Source organism: Hippocampus bargibanti, linkage group LG22 (genome assembly GCF_051943395.1).
Source record: "Hippocampus bargibanti isolate YZ-2025 linkage group LG22, ASM5194339v1, whole genome shotgun sequence".
NCBI classification, from domain to species: Eukaryota; Metazoa; Chordata; class Actinopteri; order Syngnathiformes; family Syngnathidae; genus Hippocampus; species Hippocampus bargibanti.
In genome coordinates, this window is record NC_142755.1 from 1646910 (window position 1) to 1662292 (window position 15383).

The following is a 15383-nucleotide window of genomic DNA, read 5'->3' on the forward strand; positions in this document are numbered from 1 at the left end:
GTAAAGTATTGTAACATCCGGTCACGCTGAGGGACATTACAGTATTTATAGTATATTTAAATATTCCGGCTAATTGTATATTTGTAGCTAACGGTGTCATTTTGATAGCAAGGTAATATAGGCACGTAGAACATGTTTTGCTTCCATTACAAAGCTTTAATTTATGACATTTTTTTTAGTCCAATATGGCTCCTTTGACATTTCTACATGTTCTAGAAGGTTCTAATGGCTTTGTGCTCACCCTGACTTCCATTTTGTCCACACAGTAAAATTTATGTCTGTAGTAGTCTTCTAGAACATCTCAATTATAGTTGGGGTTTGTCAGGGAAATATTAATAAGTCACTGAAGGTGTGTGCCCATTCCTATTTGACAAAAAATCTAAACAAATTGGTGAATTTTGAACGCAGCTCCATCCTAGTTATATAATGGCTAGCACACACACAAAAAATGCTCATGGTTATTTCTTCTCTCCAGGGTACAAAAATCAACACAATAATGTCATTCGCAGGTAACTGACGACATCAGACCCAACGACAACAACAACAAATTAGGAAGCGAACGATTTCACCCACCTAACGGATGTCATTGACGCTTTAGAATTGATTCTTTGAATCATGACATTTCAAAACAGCCCCCCCCTCACCTCATACCCAGTTTTTTTAGCCTTCTTTTCGGGAGTCGACTGTGGAGATTAGTGAGTCAACCAGCAATCATGCTGTCAATTGCTATTTATTATTCATAGAACCATGGTAACAAGGAAAGCTGTGGTCCTCGTGAGGCCCTGGCTGTCTACGAAACCTCATTAGACCTGCCGCAAAAAAATGATTACAACCATGGCGCTTCGTCGCGTTCGTATTAAGGTGCAAGAGACAGCAGATTAATTAGGCGGCGTCAGTCATCGACGCCATCTTTGCATCCTATTTTGATTTTGAATCGCATGCCCCTGCACAGAAGGCGATATGCAAATAATTGATCCCCTCCCCCCCCACTCCCCGAAAACTGCAATTACCAGTCGCTGCCACAAAATGGCAGGAGAACATCGTTTTCTATTTGAGAATACAATACAATACATATTGATTTATGTATCGCTTTAACAACAGCTAAAACTGTCACAAAGCGCTTAGAAAAGGCCATGGGAAAACGAAATGAAGCTCCTCCACGGACTTCGACATAGTTCAAGCGCACTAAGATGCCAAAATGTGGTAACAAAAGCAGTCGAAAAGCAGCAAAGTGGCTATTTTTCCAAATTACTTGAAACCACTTATTTAACAGCAGCTGTATCTATTTGTTTCGTAATTAATTTTGCCGTATGTTTAGTATAAGGTGTTTGTTTACATGTCACTTGTATTTTTTTTCCAGTTCTTGCTAATAAAAGTACACCTTTACAGTACACCCTTTTGGATGGCTATTTCGTGTGCACCGCATTATAAAGGCGGATGGAATAGAAGCTACAATCGTGGTTGCGGTTGCTTTACGCATCCACTAGATGGAATTGCGCTAAAGAGACTACAATACATAACAATAAGCCGCATTGGATGACATGACACACTGGCTTTCTTTCCTAGATAATTTATATGTCTGTGTAAGCTCTCAGTCGTACAGGAGTGGTCCATCGATGAGAAGGTTTCTTCAGCCGTCATCTGTACAAATTTGAAGGTTTCGGACGTTTCGCCGCATATCCAAGAGGCCTCGTCAGCGAAACCTTCAAATTTGTACAGATGACGGCTGAAGAAACCTTCTCATCGATAGATAATTTATAATACAGGTAACATCCGATTTCCAACCGAGTTCCGTTCCGACTTAGTGGTCATTAAGTCAAAATGGTCATAAGTTCAAATACATACAAATTGTTTAATAGATTCATCTTTTGCAGGCTTCCTTGTTTTTTATGGCGGACATGGTGACATGCAATGACCGCCTCTGCCAGGCACTTCCAAAATAAAAGGTCAGTTGTCTTTCTTTTATTGATTTGTGGGGCCTTGATATGGTCCGTATATTGTTTGATAATATCTATTACGTGAATGCCCCCATTTTGAGTCCATAGTTGCACATAATAAGTCTTCCTCATATGTAGTATGTGGTTGAAAGGAGCGTTATTTCACTTTTCCCAATCCGAAGAATAAACCGACGCGGGAAATCGACCCGCATTGACGACAAACATCAACATTAGTAAACACACCGATGAGATTTATTCTGTTTACATTCCACAGTTGAACATTTGTTTTTTTCTTTTATTCCTTTTATTACTTTTCTCTTTTCACCAATCTTATTTGATGTTCACTCAACAGACGACGTTACTCATGTTAAAAAGTTGACACATCATGTTGGATTCGCTCCGCTTATGCTAGTTGCAATATCGCTCACTTTGAAAAAAAAAAAAACATAAAAAAATACAATTAAATTAAAAAAAACTGGGCTTTTAGATACAGTAAAGTCTCGTTATATCGATATTCTCGGGAGTCGGAAAAAATATCGATATAACCGGACTATCGATATATATCCGATCCTGCGGCATGTAAATGTTCTCCTTGCGTTCATAGAAATAGTATCGTAATAAGCAGTACTATCGATATAACCGATATCGATATAACGAGACTTTACTGTACGTCAAATTGGATTTTTTTTTTCTGGCTGACCCTTGCGCAACAAACCGCCATGATGATGTGCTTTTACACACTAAATTAACTAGCTGGCTATCTAGCTAGCTATCTGGCTGGCTATCTAGTTGGCTAGCTATTTGCTATCTGTTAGCTATATCGCTAGCTATCAATTAGCTATCTAGCAGGATAGCTATCTAGCTGGCTTCCGGGTTGAGTGAACGCTGGCGCGTGTGGCTGCCGCTGCTCACCCACAGAAAAACTTATCCTGTAACTGTAAAGTGACCTTGAGAGTTTTGAAAGGCGCTGATGAATGAAATGTATTATTATTATTATTATAATTATTATTATTTTTTTTAAATTATGATTATTATTTATGACTTTTATTTTGGGTTATGTGTGCAAAGATAGTATCTTTGGTCAGGGTTGCATTTAAACAGTTTTGTGTTGATATCTATTCCCTTCACGCTGTTCGAGTCATTCTGTTGTTTTCGATCCAACGTATTGATGAGGCCTTAACTTTGTGCTTGTTTATTTAGATTTTTTTCCTATATTTCGATCTCTCTATCTATTGATCGATCCACTCGAATTTTGTCATCGCATCCCTTTTCATCATCACAATTTTCAGCCATGGCGCCTAAGGGGTTAAAGTAATTTCATGCTCAATTGCCCCCCCTCCCCCTGGCCTGTGTCCAAGAAAATATGGCCGCCCCCAAATGAAAGTCAAAAAAGTTCCAACTCATGATAATTCTACAAAGTCACATATTTTTTATTGTTATTTTTGGGGGTGGGGCGTAGGGGTGGAGTGGGCACTTTTATTTTGAAATTCCACTCTATGTTGGCACTAGCCAATCATGCGCATCATGTGGTAAGTACTATACACGCCGTTAGCTTTGAAAACAAAGGTCAAACGGCGACGTTGTGCATTGAAAAGGAGAATTGTTTTTCATTTTTTCGTAATTAATTATTGATATTTCAGGCCCGCGGACCATTTTGGAATTATGCTAATTTGAGTCAGATTCTTACGACGGCGGCGCCCACCGAAAAAGTGAACTTTTCATCCATCAGCGATATCATACATTTCAGACAACTTTTTCCAAACGATTTTTGAACAGTCATTTGACTACCTATTTAAAAAAACAGGTAGGCGATGTCCTTGTGCGATCCCGAAAGATGAATGAACCCAAATGCTAATGCTAAAATGCCACCATGCGCATGATTCTAATGATTCTTTGGGCCTTTATGGTTGTTTTTTTTCTTCTTTGTTGACTTTTCAATCATCCATACAGCAAAATATTGTGCTTTTCCGAGACGACGGAGTGAGGCGGCTCCCCGGGATTGTGAAATCCGATTTTAGCATCGACCCCTGAGCCGCTTCATCATTGAAATAGCATCTCTCTATCTCCGCTTTTGACTTTAGGATATTTTTTTTACATGTTTTTTTTTCCCCTGTGATGACTTGTCGCAACACTCCCTATGCACCCCAACATACACACACACACACACACACACACACACACACACACACACACACACACACACACACACACACACACACACACACACACACACACACACACACACACACATAATTCAGATTGACTTTGTACTTCTCATGACTAGAATGGGAAAAAAAGTCACATTTGTTCAGTTTGTTCACAATGCGAATAGCTTTGTGTAAATAAAATAAAGTAAAATATAATCAAAAGGAAAGTAATGTATAAAATGGTGGCTATGGCATCGTCATATCACGCTTGACGCGTGGGGATGGAATGACACTCCCTGGTTGTCTCTGGAATATTCCTTGGGCAGTTGGAGTGGCGGCAGTTTTGTTGATTTTTGTCTTCAAAGATCCCCCAAGTGGCCACAAATCCGGAAAGGAGCAAAAAAAGTCACGACTTTGTTCGATTTTAGGGCTTCGTGAAAGAATTTAGCCTCTTCTTTTGGCTTATTTTTTCTTCTCGATGTCCTTTTCAAGCACCGCACCAGCTCCACAACAATTAAGCACGTACACATTTTTGATCATATTTCTTTTTTTAAACCTCTATTTTTTTGTTGTTTTGCAATATAGCGGATATTTAAACACCCATTTTTAAACACAGAAAAAAAAAAATTGACGGATGGACAAACTGGAATTTTTTTTTCCTGCGTCGTGGTGGGAGGAGCTTGTTTAGCACACGGTGCCATTTTCTTGTCGGGATTTGGGGCAAGTGGACCTCGGAATGGGCTGCACGGAAGGCGCCAATGTGCAGAAGAAGCCGGCGATGAGGGTCAGTCCCAGACCACCCCAGGCGGAGAACATGGACCAGCCGTAGCCGTGGCCGATGTCGTCGGGCAAGCCGTACAGGTAGCGCGGGTAGCGCGACAGCTCAAAGTTGATGCCGGCGACGCAGGTGCACAGCGAGATGATGCAGAAGGTGCCTGCCCCAAAACAAAGAAACAAACAGATGAGGCCATGTTGATGTGACCAGCCAAGTTTTGCCACCAGCAAGTCCCCAAGTTGCATTTGTGCCAAAATCAGTTGCCAATCTTTTGTTTGCCATTTTTTGTCTGTGTTCTTGCACATGTACTTTATTTCAACTCGCATTTGTGCATGACACTGCAACTGCCATTGATTTACGTATTTGTTTATATTTATTTACGTATGTATTTATTTGTGTATGTATTTCTTTGTTTTTATTATTTATCCATCCATGTATTCATTTATTTGTATTTATTATGTATTTGTTTATGTAGGTATTTATTTGTTTGTATTATTTATGTATGTATGTATTTATATGTTTATATGGTTTATGTGTTTATTTATGTATGTATTTATTTGTTTATGTATGTTTGTATTTATTTGGATTTATTTGTTTTAATTATTTATCAATCTCTCTATATTTTGTATTTATTTATGTATTTATGTATATATTTAATTATTTCCTTGTATTATTTATGTATTTGTTTATGTATGTTTATTTTTTAGTATTTATGGATTTATTTATTTAATATGTATTTATTTGTTTATGTATGTTTGTATTTATTTCTATTTATTTATGTTTGTATTTATCTGTGTTTGTATTTGTTTTTTATTATTTATCCATCTATTTATGCATTTATTTATTTGCATATTTATGTATGTATTTATTTGCATATTTATGTATTTATTTATGTACATTTGTATTTGTGTGTTTATATGTATGTATTTGTTTTTATTATTTATCTTTAAATCTATGTATTTTTTATTTTGTGTATTTATTTGTTTATGTATGTTTGTATTTATTTACTTTTATTATGTATTTAATTATGTATGTTTTTATTTGTTTATTGTTTTAAACTTTATTTATTTATGCTTGTATGTATTTGTATTTGTATTTATGTATGTATTTGTTTTTATTATTTATCCATCTATTTATTTATTTATCCATCTATTTATTTATTTGTTTATTCGGTTCAAGTCAGCTGTTTCTAAATTTGGCCTCATTTGGAACACTACATGAGTTTATTGGCCCGCCTCTTTGGGATTGTGCCTCGACGCTGTGGCCTGAGCCTTGTCTTGCAGCCTCCTAATTGGTCTGTTGGATATAAAAACCGTCGGCCCGGCACGAGAATCCTCCGCGGGGGTTGCAGCGCTTCACCGCATGCCTTGTTCATTGACCTAAATTACAAATTAAACTTGCCAGTGAAACTCGGCGTATTTTTGCTCTCTGGTGGATCTTATACAGTACATGCTTTTTATTTTATGGTTTCAAAATGGGTTGTTATTTCATGAATAATCTACAACAACAACAAAAAAATCCCTCTTGGTTGTATCACATAGGCTCTTTTTTTGTCTTTTTTAACATAATGTCTCCTTTAATTAAACCGAAGGGAAACAATGTATTTATATTCATTTGTTTTCTTTCTGATTTTTGTCTTCGCCATCAGGGGGCTAATTGTTGTTCTTTTGTCTGGCTGTTTTCTATTTTATGTGGGAACAAAAGTGCGCGGTGGCTCATTTTGGCGGCTTTGGGATGGATACGGACTGATTTATTATTATTATTAATGTATTATTTATTTATTTTAAACCTGAAAGCAGCTAATTAAAAACAAAATTGCTCTGTCGTTTTCTATGCACTGAATGCATAAAAGGGAGATGCAGAGAAACATTTTAGGACTTTATTTTTTTAATTTATCAGAATCAGAAAGCCTTTCATAGTCTTTCTAATTCTAATAAATTTTAAAAAAGTTGTAAAATGTTATTAAATATATATATTATCTATTTATTTTTTTTACTGTTAAAAAAACAATGGATAATAAACATTTCTCAATCTCTCCAGCCTTCAACAACTCATACTGCGATTAAAAAATAAATCTTATGGCTTTTATTAAGAAATATATATATATATATATAATAAAGGGTGGCACAAAACTGTGATACAGCAAACCAATATTCAGAAATCAACGGGCAATTTGTTTTGTATATTATTGAGATGATAGGTTTTGTTTTGTATGTCATTCCGAAGTCGCAATAAAATAATAACAGACATCTCTGACCCCCACGCCCCCACTACACTGATTGAAATCGCCGTTGTGTCATTGTCGGCGATGGCCTGACTTTTGGTGTGACTCACCTCCCATCAGGAAGAGCAGACCGGCCACGTACTGCATGAGTCCTCGATCCCAGCAGCAACCGAGCACGCCGATGATCCAGCCGAACAAGATGATGGCCACCGCCATACCCATGAAGCCGGCCGTCATTCTCCGCAAATCTGCCGGCACACGGTACAACTGGTCACATGACACCGAAAGCCAGGTATGATTATTTATTTATTTTCAAATTTCGGACTGGAACAGTTTTACTCAAGCGACGTTGATCAAAGTAACACATGATCGAAGATGATCTACCGCTGAACAAAACGAAACGGGAAGTACGCTTTGAAGCTGACGTTCCCAAGAATGAGAAATCTCCTGGATTACGAGTTTCGAGTTTTGAAAATCTTCACCATAAATCGTCTTAAACTGTGTGCGAAACTCCAAGAAGCGTCCAACGAACTTTCCATCTTAAGCTACTAAATAAACTCCATTTGCTCACCAAAACAGCAGCACTAAACCCTTCTCAAGGGAGAAACAAGCTTCATGTAGCCGCTCGTCATATAAAGCAGTGCTTTGCCGCCATCCTGTAAAAAGAAAGCTGTTTCCTAACTATTTCTGTGGGTATTTTAGTCTCAAAATCTTCAAATTTGTAGCTCATAAGAAAATAGCGTGTTCTATGTTCTTTTATGAACCATCATGTGACATCCCCGCTAACATACACGGTAGATGGCTTGCGGAGGTAAAGATGGAGGTCAGGGGATGTCATCTTAACCTCTGAAATATTCCTTCCAGTAGCGCATTAATGAATGTAGTCCATATTGCTACGATGATACCGCAAGGTCAAAAAAGAACAAGGGCAGCAGCGTGCACACTCACATAAGGAGGGGGGGGGGGGGGGGGGTGCGTAATGACAAGGCTCGCACCACCAAGGCAAAAATAAATAAATAAATAAGAGCGCTCACAGCGTCCTACCCTCCTTCTTCAAGTAGATTAGAATGTCACGGGTGAGCAAGTGTGCCAGGAGGTGTGTGTACGATGGGGTGGGGTAGGGGGGGGCAATGTTGTTTGTCAGAGGAAAGGCTGAAAAAGGTCAAAACATTTGCCCTGAGAGCATAAATGAAGAACAGGGGAAGACACGCCTCCGCTGGTGTGCGACACCGTGTTCATGACCCCGCAGCCTCGGTGCACTTTACGTACCCCCCCTGCACAGGCAGAGTGTCGGAGGGGGAGGGCATCCTCAAATTTGGTTTGTTTTTACAAAGAATATGTGGTGAGTATGCGACAAATGTTTTTATCATTGAAACGAATGCGTTATACCAATTTAGGGAAGCAATCTATTGAGCACTGCGATTGGCTGGCAACCAATTCAGGGTGTCCCCTGCCTCGTGCCCGAAGACAGCTAGGATTGGCTCCAGCACCCCCCGCGACCCTAATGAGGAATAAGCGCTACGGAAAATGAGATGAGATGAGATCTATTGAGCAGCTGGGTAGGCTGTAGCGTTGCGGCGTTTTGGATAAATGTATAGCAATTGAAGAAGACCCGCAGCTGACAATAATTGCGTAAGCAGTCATTTGGGAAGGAGCGAGACGTGTTGAAAATGATGACACCCCGCAGTGAGCATGAAAAGACAAAAATCTGCCTCCCACTAGCGATGGATTAGCCGCAGGAGACCGGTTGAGGCCAGGGATTGCCATAGTGCAGTGAAAAGAAGGAAAAGCTAAACTAAATATCCATCTATATATCTACTTTTGATTGTGGTTATGGTCAAAAAGAGGAGCTGCTGAATATCAATGTTGACATCGGATCAGTTGTTGGTCCTTTGACATGTGGGGTACCTCAAGGGTCAATCTTGGCCCCCTTTTTGTTTAGCCTCAATAATGTACTTTTTGTTGACGATTCAGAACAATGAGTGTTAAGCATTTACTTGATGGTCAGTTATTTCCAGTATACTGCAGCTCCTCTGGCTCCAATGTGAACCAGATGCGCGAGTCATTCAAATATGTTTTTGTGAGATCCGCAAGTCTGTCGACAAAAAGCTCCTAAAAAACAAACACAAGCGTCCTAATTGTTCATTTTCAAAATGTCAATATCGCTGCCAGTTTGGGGAAAAATCAGTGGCCCACCACCCAAAACAAAAAAGTAGTTTCTAGATGAGAACAATACATCATACTCAACGTGTTCGCTGACAGGAGGCGGCAAAAGAAACAACCTTGCGTTCTTTGTCAGGTCGGCACAAAAGCACTGATGCAGCACATCGATTGTCATTCACCGTTATTCCGACGCCAGTGGGAACAAAGAGTTTGCTGTGCAAACGCCGTTTCGGTGCCGCGTTGAATGAAAACCGCGGTTCAGTAGTATTTAACTCTTTAAAGTTCAACCTATTGCCATTTTGGTACTTTTTGATCAAAAATGATTGAGAAGCGCAGTAAACACAAACGAATGACGGAATTGCCTTGGAACAATGTCCGAGGGTTCACGGTGGCACCAGGAACGTAAAATAAGTGCAACGGAAAGCTGTCGGAGAACTAGCTAGGCTAGCTCTTCCCAATTTCTGTTGACCTCGTCTTCGAGGTGGCGACAACTCTTGATTCCGACCGCGAGTAAACACACCTACATGGTAAATCTGCCATGAGTTGCTGCAGGTATAAACAGAACCAATGAAACGCAGAGGGAGAAGGAGTTTGGTTGGGATGTGGATTAAGAAGGGGATACACGTCTCCAGGCGCCTGTGTCAGCATTTTGGTGACATGCCGAGTCGCAGGAACGCAATCAGGAAAAGGACAGAATGACAGGACCACTGGCTGAGCTGTCAGTCGCTGGGAAATAAAAATCCAGTAGTGGACGGAATGTTTGGGTAAACACGCTTAGCTGCCGTGGAGCATTTCTGATTGAAAGGGAATGCTGTGTTTTCAACATGCAAATCCAGTCCAGAGTACTCAAAGTATGAACTCAGAAATGAGTTGAAATGAATTCGGGTTTCCATACGGAGCGTTCGGTGGCATTGGGATACGTTATACATTGTCTGGATCATTCCTCGACTGTGACAAAGTAAAATAGTAAATAAAATCATAGTAATAGTAAAATTTTGGTATAGTGGATCATCGGAATGCGTCGGTTCAGAAGGAAAGGTAAGCCACTAAGGTAAGTAAACTGTTATTAACATTTCCTGAAAAGTAAAATAGTGAGCTACAAGGCTTATACTCTAAACTACTAAATGAGTTGATAAATTGTATGGATATTTGATGCTTTGATGCCAACATGCTACAAGTGACACAAAAGCAGAATCTTACGTTTCCGTTCTTGGAAGAATAAACCCTGAGTTAATCATGGGTATTTTTCACATATATCGTCGTGAAATTGCCGACTTAAAGTTTTTAGGCTGTTGCGAATTGCAATTGTCAATTGTCGGAGCTCACAATCGATGCAATTACGCCCTTTGAGAGTGTTTTTGACATCTCTCAGGTTGGATGTTGAATGAAATGCTAAAACCGCGCTGTATTTTTCGGCACTCTCGCCTGTAGGCCCAAGTATGTTGCATGTCCATTTCCCACACTGCGGACCGGCTTGAGAACTCCGCGGGACGTCTTGAAGTCAAGATGTTTTATTTGCAATATTTTGCAATTCTTGCACTCAATGATGCGACGCACTGCCAGAGCAGCACGGCATAGCAAAGGCAAACAAAAAGCAAATGCAGACAGACCTTGTTGCGAGTTGAGCTGTAAATCTGTAGCGCAATGCGAGGATAAGGTGAGTCAGACGGAATAACCGTTGCGTTTCCAGTTCACCGTTCTTACCGCGGCGATGTTCACGCTTGCTGCTTTCACTTATTTAAAACATTTTTTTTTTGCTAGAGACGTGACAAATGCTCAACTCCCCGGAAGCAGCGATGAGCCATTTCTTGTCGACTCACTACACAAATGTGCGACACGTACGTGCCCCGTGTATTCGACTACCTATCCGGGAACTGGAAGTCCTAGCTAGCGTAGCTGAGATTTTGTATGCGCGATCATGCATTTTGTGCCCCACCGCCCCTAATACTCCTCCCCTTGTAAGAACCCAGGAAGCGACAAGCAATCTGTGTGCACGTAATAACTCCTGTCGTTTATTTTTGCATTTTTTTTCTGTCTTTTTTTTAAATCACCCGGGTGGAAATTGTGTTGGTCCCCACAACGCACAAGAGATTTAACGCTACATGGATATGGCAGTGTTTTGTTTTGGAAATGGATGTCCCCAAGAAATACGCATGAGCGGATTTGCACAAATTTGATCGGAGGACAGTTTCAGTAAATTTTTTTGCATATTTTGTCACTCAATTGATTCTAAATGTGGTTGCTAACCCAACGTTATATTTGCCAGCCACAAAGGCCCACTTGCACTCAGGTTTGTCATAGCCATACCATTAAAATAGCATCAGGAGCTTGACAGATTCCAAAACAAAACCATTATTTATATCTTGAATTTTGTTTAGTGTTATCGTTTGGTTTTGCAGGTTTTGCAAATGCGCCAAAAACGGCGTTTTCCCCCTGAATGCCCCTTGAAGGCTTTTGTGCCCCATATTGTGGATTAATGCCATGATTTAGCTTATTGTTTTTTTAAAATGTGAAATCGGCCATATAAACGGATGGGTGTTCTGGTCTGTCATATGAAAGGGTCAGGATAGGTGCCTAGCGTATTGTAAGCAGGAACTCTTCAGCAAATATGCGAATGCACCACACGCTGTGGCTCCTGGCTTGCGAATTTGCCACTGTCAGTGTGACAAATGAGCACCCAAAGATGTCTCATTTATGTACGCTACATTAGGCCTTTTGTTAATTTATTGTTATATTTATTTTTTTTGTTTGTTTGTTTGTTTTATGATGACATACACCAAATCAAACTCGACCTCACTATCAACAGTGCTCAGATGTGTATTTGCAGTCAGGTTGGATTCAGAGATAACCACAGATTCAAAGGCGCAGCTTTATATCGTAAAAGACGAGTTTCTTCGTAGCTACATCCGAACAGACGAGCTGGAAAGACGTGATGTAAAACTGCATAAAGGAGGGTGATATTTGAACTCTTTCAGGGACAGTGGTCTCAACAGTGGAGAGCTTATCATATTATCAGGTCACGTGGTGCATGAAATGGTTAAGATATGATTGGTTAGTAAAAAATAATTATTATTCATCAGAGTGTACCCCGCTTGATTAATAAAAACCCGACATTTGACCATAGACGTTCACAATTTCGCTTTGTGAATGAATTTGGGTAGTAACTGTCAGCTTGTTTACGATATCAGCATACAACAGGGGCGCCATTCTTTCCCCCGCTGCCTAATAGGTTCCATTGTTCAACTTGCTACCGCTTTTCCATTTAATTACAGCCCAATGGCTCGACTAAATATTATTCTTAAAAATCACTGCGCTGGTGTAATTTTCTTAATTGGATCGAAAAAGGCGAATGCTTCCCACGCTTGCGGAGGACTGACGAGGAAAAAGCCATCAGTCAAAACAAAAGGAGCAGCAATTCAAACGGACGAAATTCAACGGAAAGCCACGGAGTTGGGAAGCTGCAACTGCAATATGTTTTGATGATTATTAGAAAGGAATGTATTTTCTCTACTTGCTGATTGCTCTCGAAGGAACAGGAAATCTTCCATAACCCCCACTCGCAATGCTTTGGTATGCAGACGGCAATCGTTTCCACCTTGGCAGAGATCTGCGCTCTATTCAATTCCCCCATGGTATCATCGAACTCAACGACTCGTCAATGGAGCAAACAACCGGCTCCCCTTTGAAAAGTGTGAAAAAATAATGGTTATGGAAGTGTAATTTGCATTCGTTATGGTGCCCTGGGGGCTAAATTAGAAACTGAAGAGCGCTCGGTAGAGCGTGGGACCGCCACAAAGAAACATCGGGTTCTGCCGGCCCTTGCGATGAAATGTCAAAACCACTTCCGGAGCATCCCCTAGCATGTATCTATCACTATTTTTTCCATTCAGCTCAGCTCTTAGCGTATACATTGTGATTAAGCTTGATGCTCAATGTCCGTGGGATGAGAGTGACTGGGCATGGGTAAGTAGAAGTGTCAGAGGGGCAACACAATTTGTACCGTTGCTATTGTATGCATGTGGCCTTGTCACAGCATCCACAGCTAGTCGGTAGGGGGGTTGAGGAATCGAGCCTAATTTCATTACCCATGTCGACTGCCACAGGGGACGAAACAATAGAGTGGCAAAATCAAATTACACAAGATAGCAGGGGGGCGAGGAAGACTCTGGGTGTGACGAGGGGGATGAGTGGATGCCATCGACATCCGCTCGTGCCTTATTAGCCGAGTCACAAATGCGCCCCGTTTTTCACCCACGGCCTTGGCCATTCACCTTCAGAGTGAGGTTGCCACGAACGCAAGAGATGGTGGATGGTGGTGGACTCCAAAAATGCAGGAAGGAGGGCGGAGCAGGGTGTATTTGACAAATTGTATTAGACGTGGAAGTGGAATGGCTCGGTCTGGACGTGAATGTGACTCGATTCCAAAAAACTCGCGAGGATGCATGGCTCAACGTGGACGTGCACCGTCAGGAACAGGGTGGAAGCTTTGGACAGCCTGCTTTGAATGGGTCTCAGCCTGACATGGACGTTGACGTGGCACAACTCGTTGTGGACGTCAATGTGGTGGTGATGGTGGTATACTCCAAAAAAGCAGGCATGAGGTAGGAGCAGGGTGCCTTGCAAGGGAACGAGAAGGAGAGGGCAACCCTTGCCTCACCAGGATACAGAGGAACCAGAAGGTAACGGCAACTCTTGCCTCACCAGGGAACAGGAAGACGGCTTGATGGGAACAGGTCTCAGCCTGACATGGACGCAGTACGGCTCGTCGTGGATGCGGTTGTGACTCTATTCAACCAAACATTCGACGAAGCATAGCTCAACGTGGACGTGTACTGCCAGGCACATGGTGGAAACTGCTGAGAACGGCCTGCTGAGGACGGCCTGCTGAGAACGCGTCTTGGCCTGACGTAGATGTGGCACGGCTCGTCGTGGACGTGAATGTGTCTCGATTCCATGAAACACGCGACGAAGGATGGCTCAATGTGGACGTGCACCGCCAGGAGCCGGGTGGACCTTTGGACCGCCACATTGGAACAGATCTTGGCAAACAACTGTGAAGCTGCAGGCGGAGCATACAGTGCCACCCATTGGTCGCCAACCAGAACGTGACAGAGGTTACCAAGAATGGGACAACAGGGGCGTTCTCCAGGCATCATGGACATGTTGGACCTGTCCAACTAGCAGATCGTGCCGATGCTTAGACAAGATAGACAAGGCGACGGATGGGCTCTCCTGGCCCATCCGGAGGCTTCGGATGGGATTACCTGATGTCAGTCCTCGCTGTAATCAACACTGATACGGATTGGATGACTTGGATGACTAGTCTTAAGGACAGAACATCTGTAACTTCAAGCCACATGTTAAATGTCCACTCCTGCTCGACTCCAAAAATGGCTCTCAGCCATGTGGCTCTCAGTTTTGTCATAGGGTTCTGTTTTTTGGAGATTTTTGAGCCAATGTCTTATTATATATTGACACCCAAAGACCTGTTTAATCCGACCACTCTTTCGGTTTGTCGGCGGCCTTTCTCGGCCATGCACGGAAATAGTCCGTTATTTTCAGACGCCACCTGGAAGAACTGACTTGCAAATGTTTGAATTGCTAACATTTACTCAAATCGAGGCATTCTTGACGAAACCCAGAGCCTCCCCAATACCCTCATCAACTCCCGCCCCTTATATCCTAGAAACCGTCGCTACACCAGATGGATTGGCACCGTCACCCTCCACTACAAACACTGCATATGATGAATATTCTTCACAGTATTACGGGATCTTATCGTGAAGTTCTCAAACACTTTTTTTTGGAACCAGCTGTAAAGAAATTGCATTAGCAGAGGAATGAATACGAAGAATGAAGGTTAATGACGACAATCAAAGGATGAATTCAAGTCTCTGGCTTGGCAATCCCACATGAGAAATTGCCAAATATGGAGCCACGGGAAGATTTCCTTCCCTGCCAAGCGGAATGACATATTTCTCCGCTAACACACAGTTTACTGCTCTTTCGAAATTTGGAGTACAGCTTAGTGGAGACGAGCATGCTGCAGAGGCTGTGACAGCCAGTCAGCGCACAGCATTATTACAACATTGCTAAGCATTGGCGTTTTTTTCTTTTTTGGGAGAGAGGATTTTCTT

The 15383-nt window shown here is 41.5% G+C and overlaps 1 protein-coding gene across 1 annotated transcript in view; it reads right to left on the bottom strand.

The window, feature by feature from the left end:
• Nucleotides 1–1935: 1935 nt before the first annotated feature.
• Nucleotides 1936–15383, bottom strand: part of tmem178bb (transmembrane protein 178Bb) — a 39198-nt gene continuing 25750 nt past the window's right edge. The window contains exons 3-4 of the mRNA XM_088989210.1: nt 7194–7331; nt 1936–5019 (exon numbers count right to left, since the gene is read on the bottom strand). Of these exons, the coding sequence (XP_088845336.1) occupies nt 4769–5019; nt 7194–7331 (389 nt within the window). The 3' untranslated portion in view covers nt 1936–4768. The remainder of the gene's footprint in view (nt 5020–7193; nt 7332–15383) is intronic.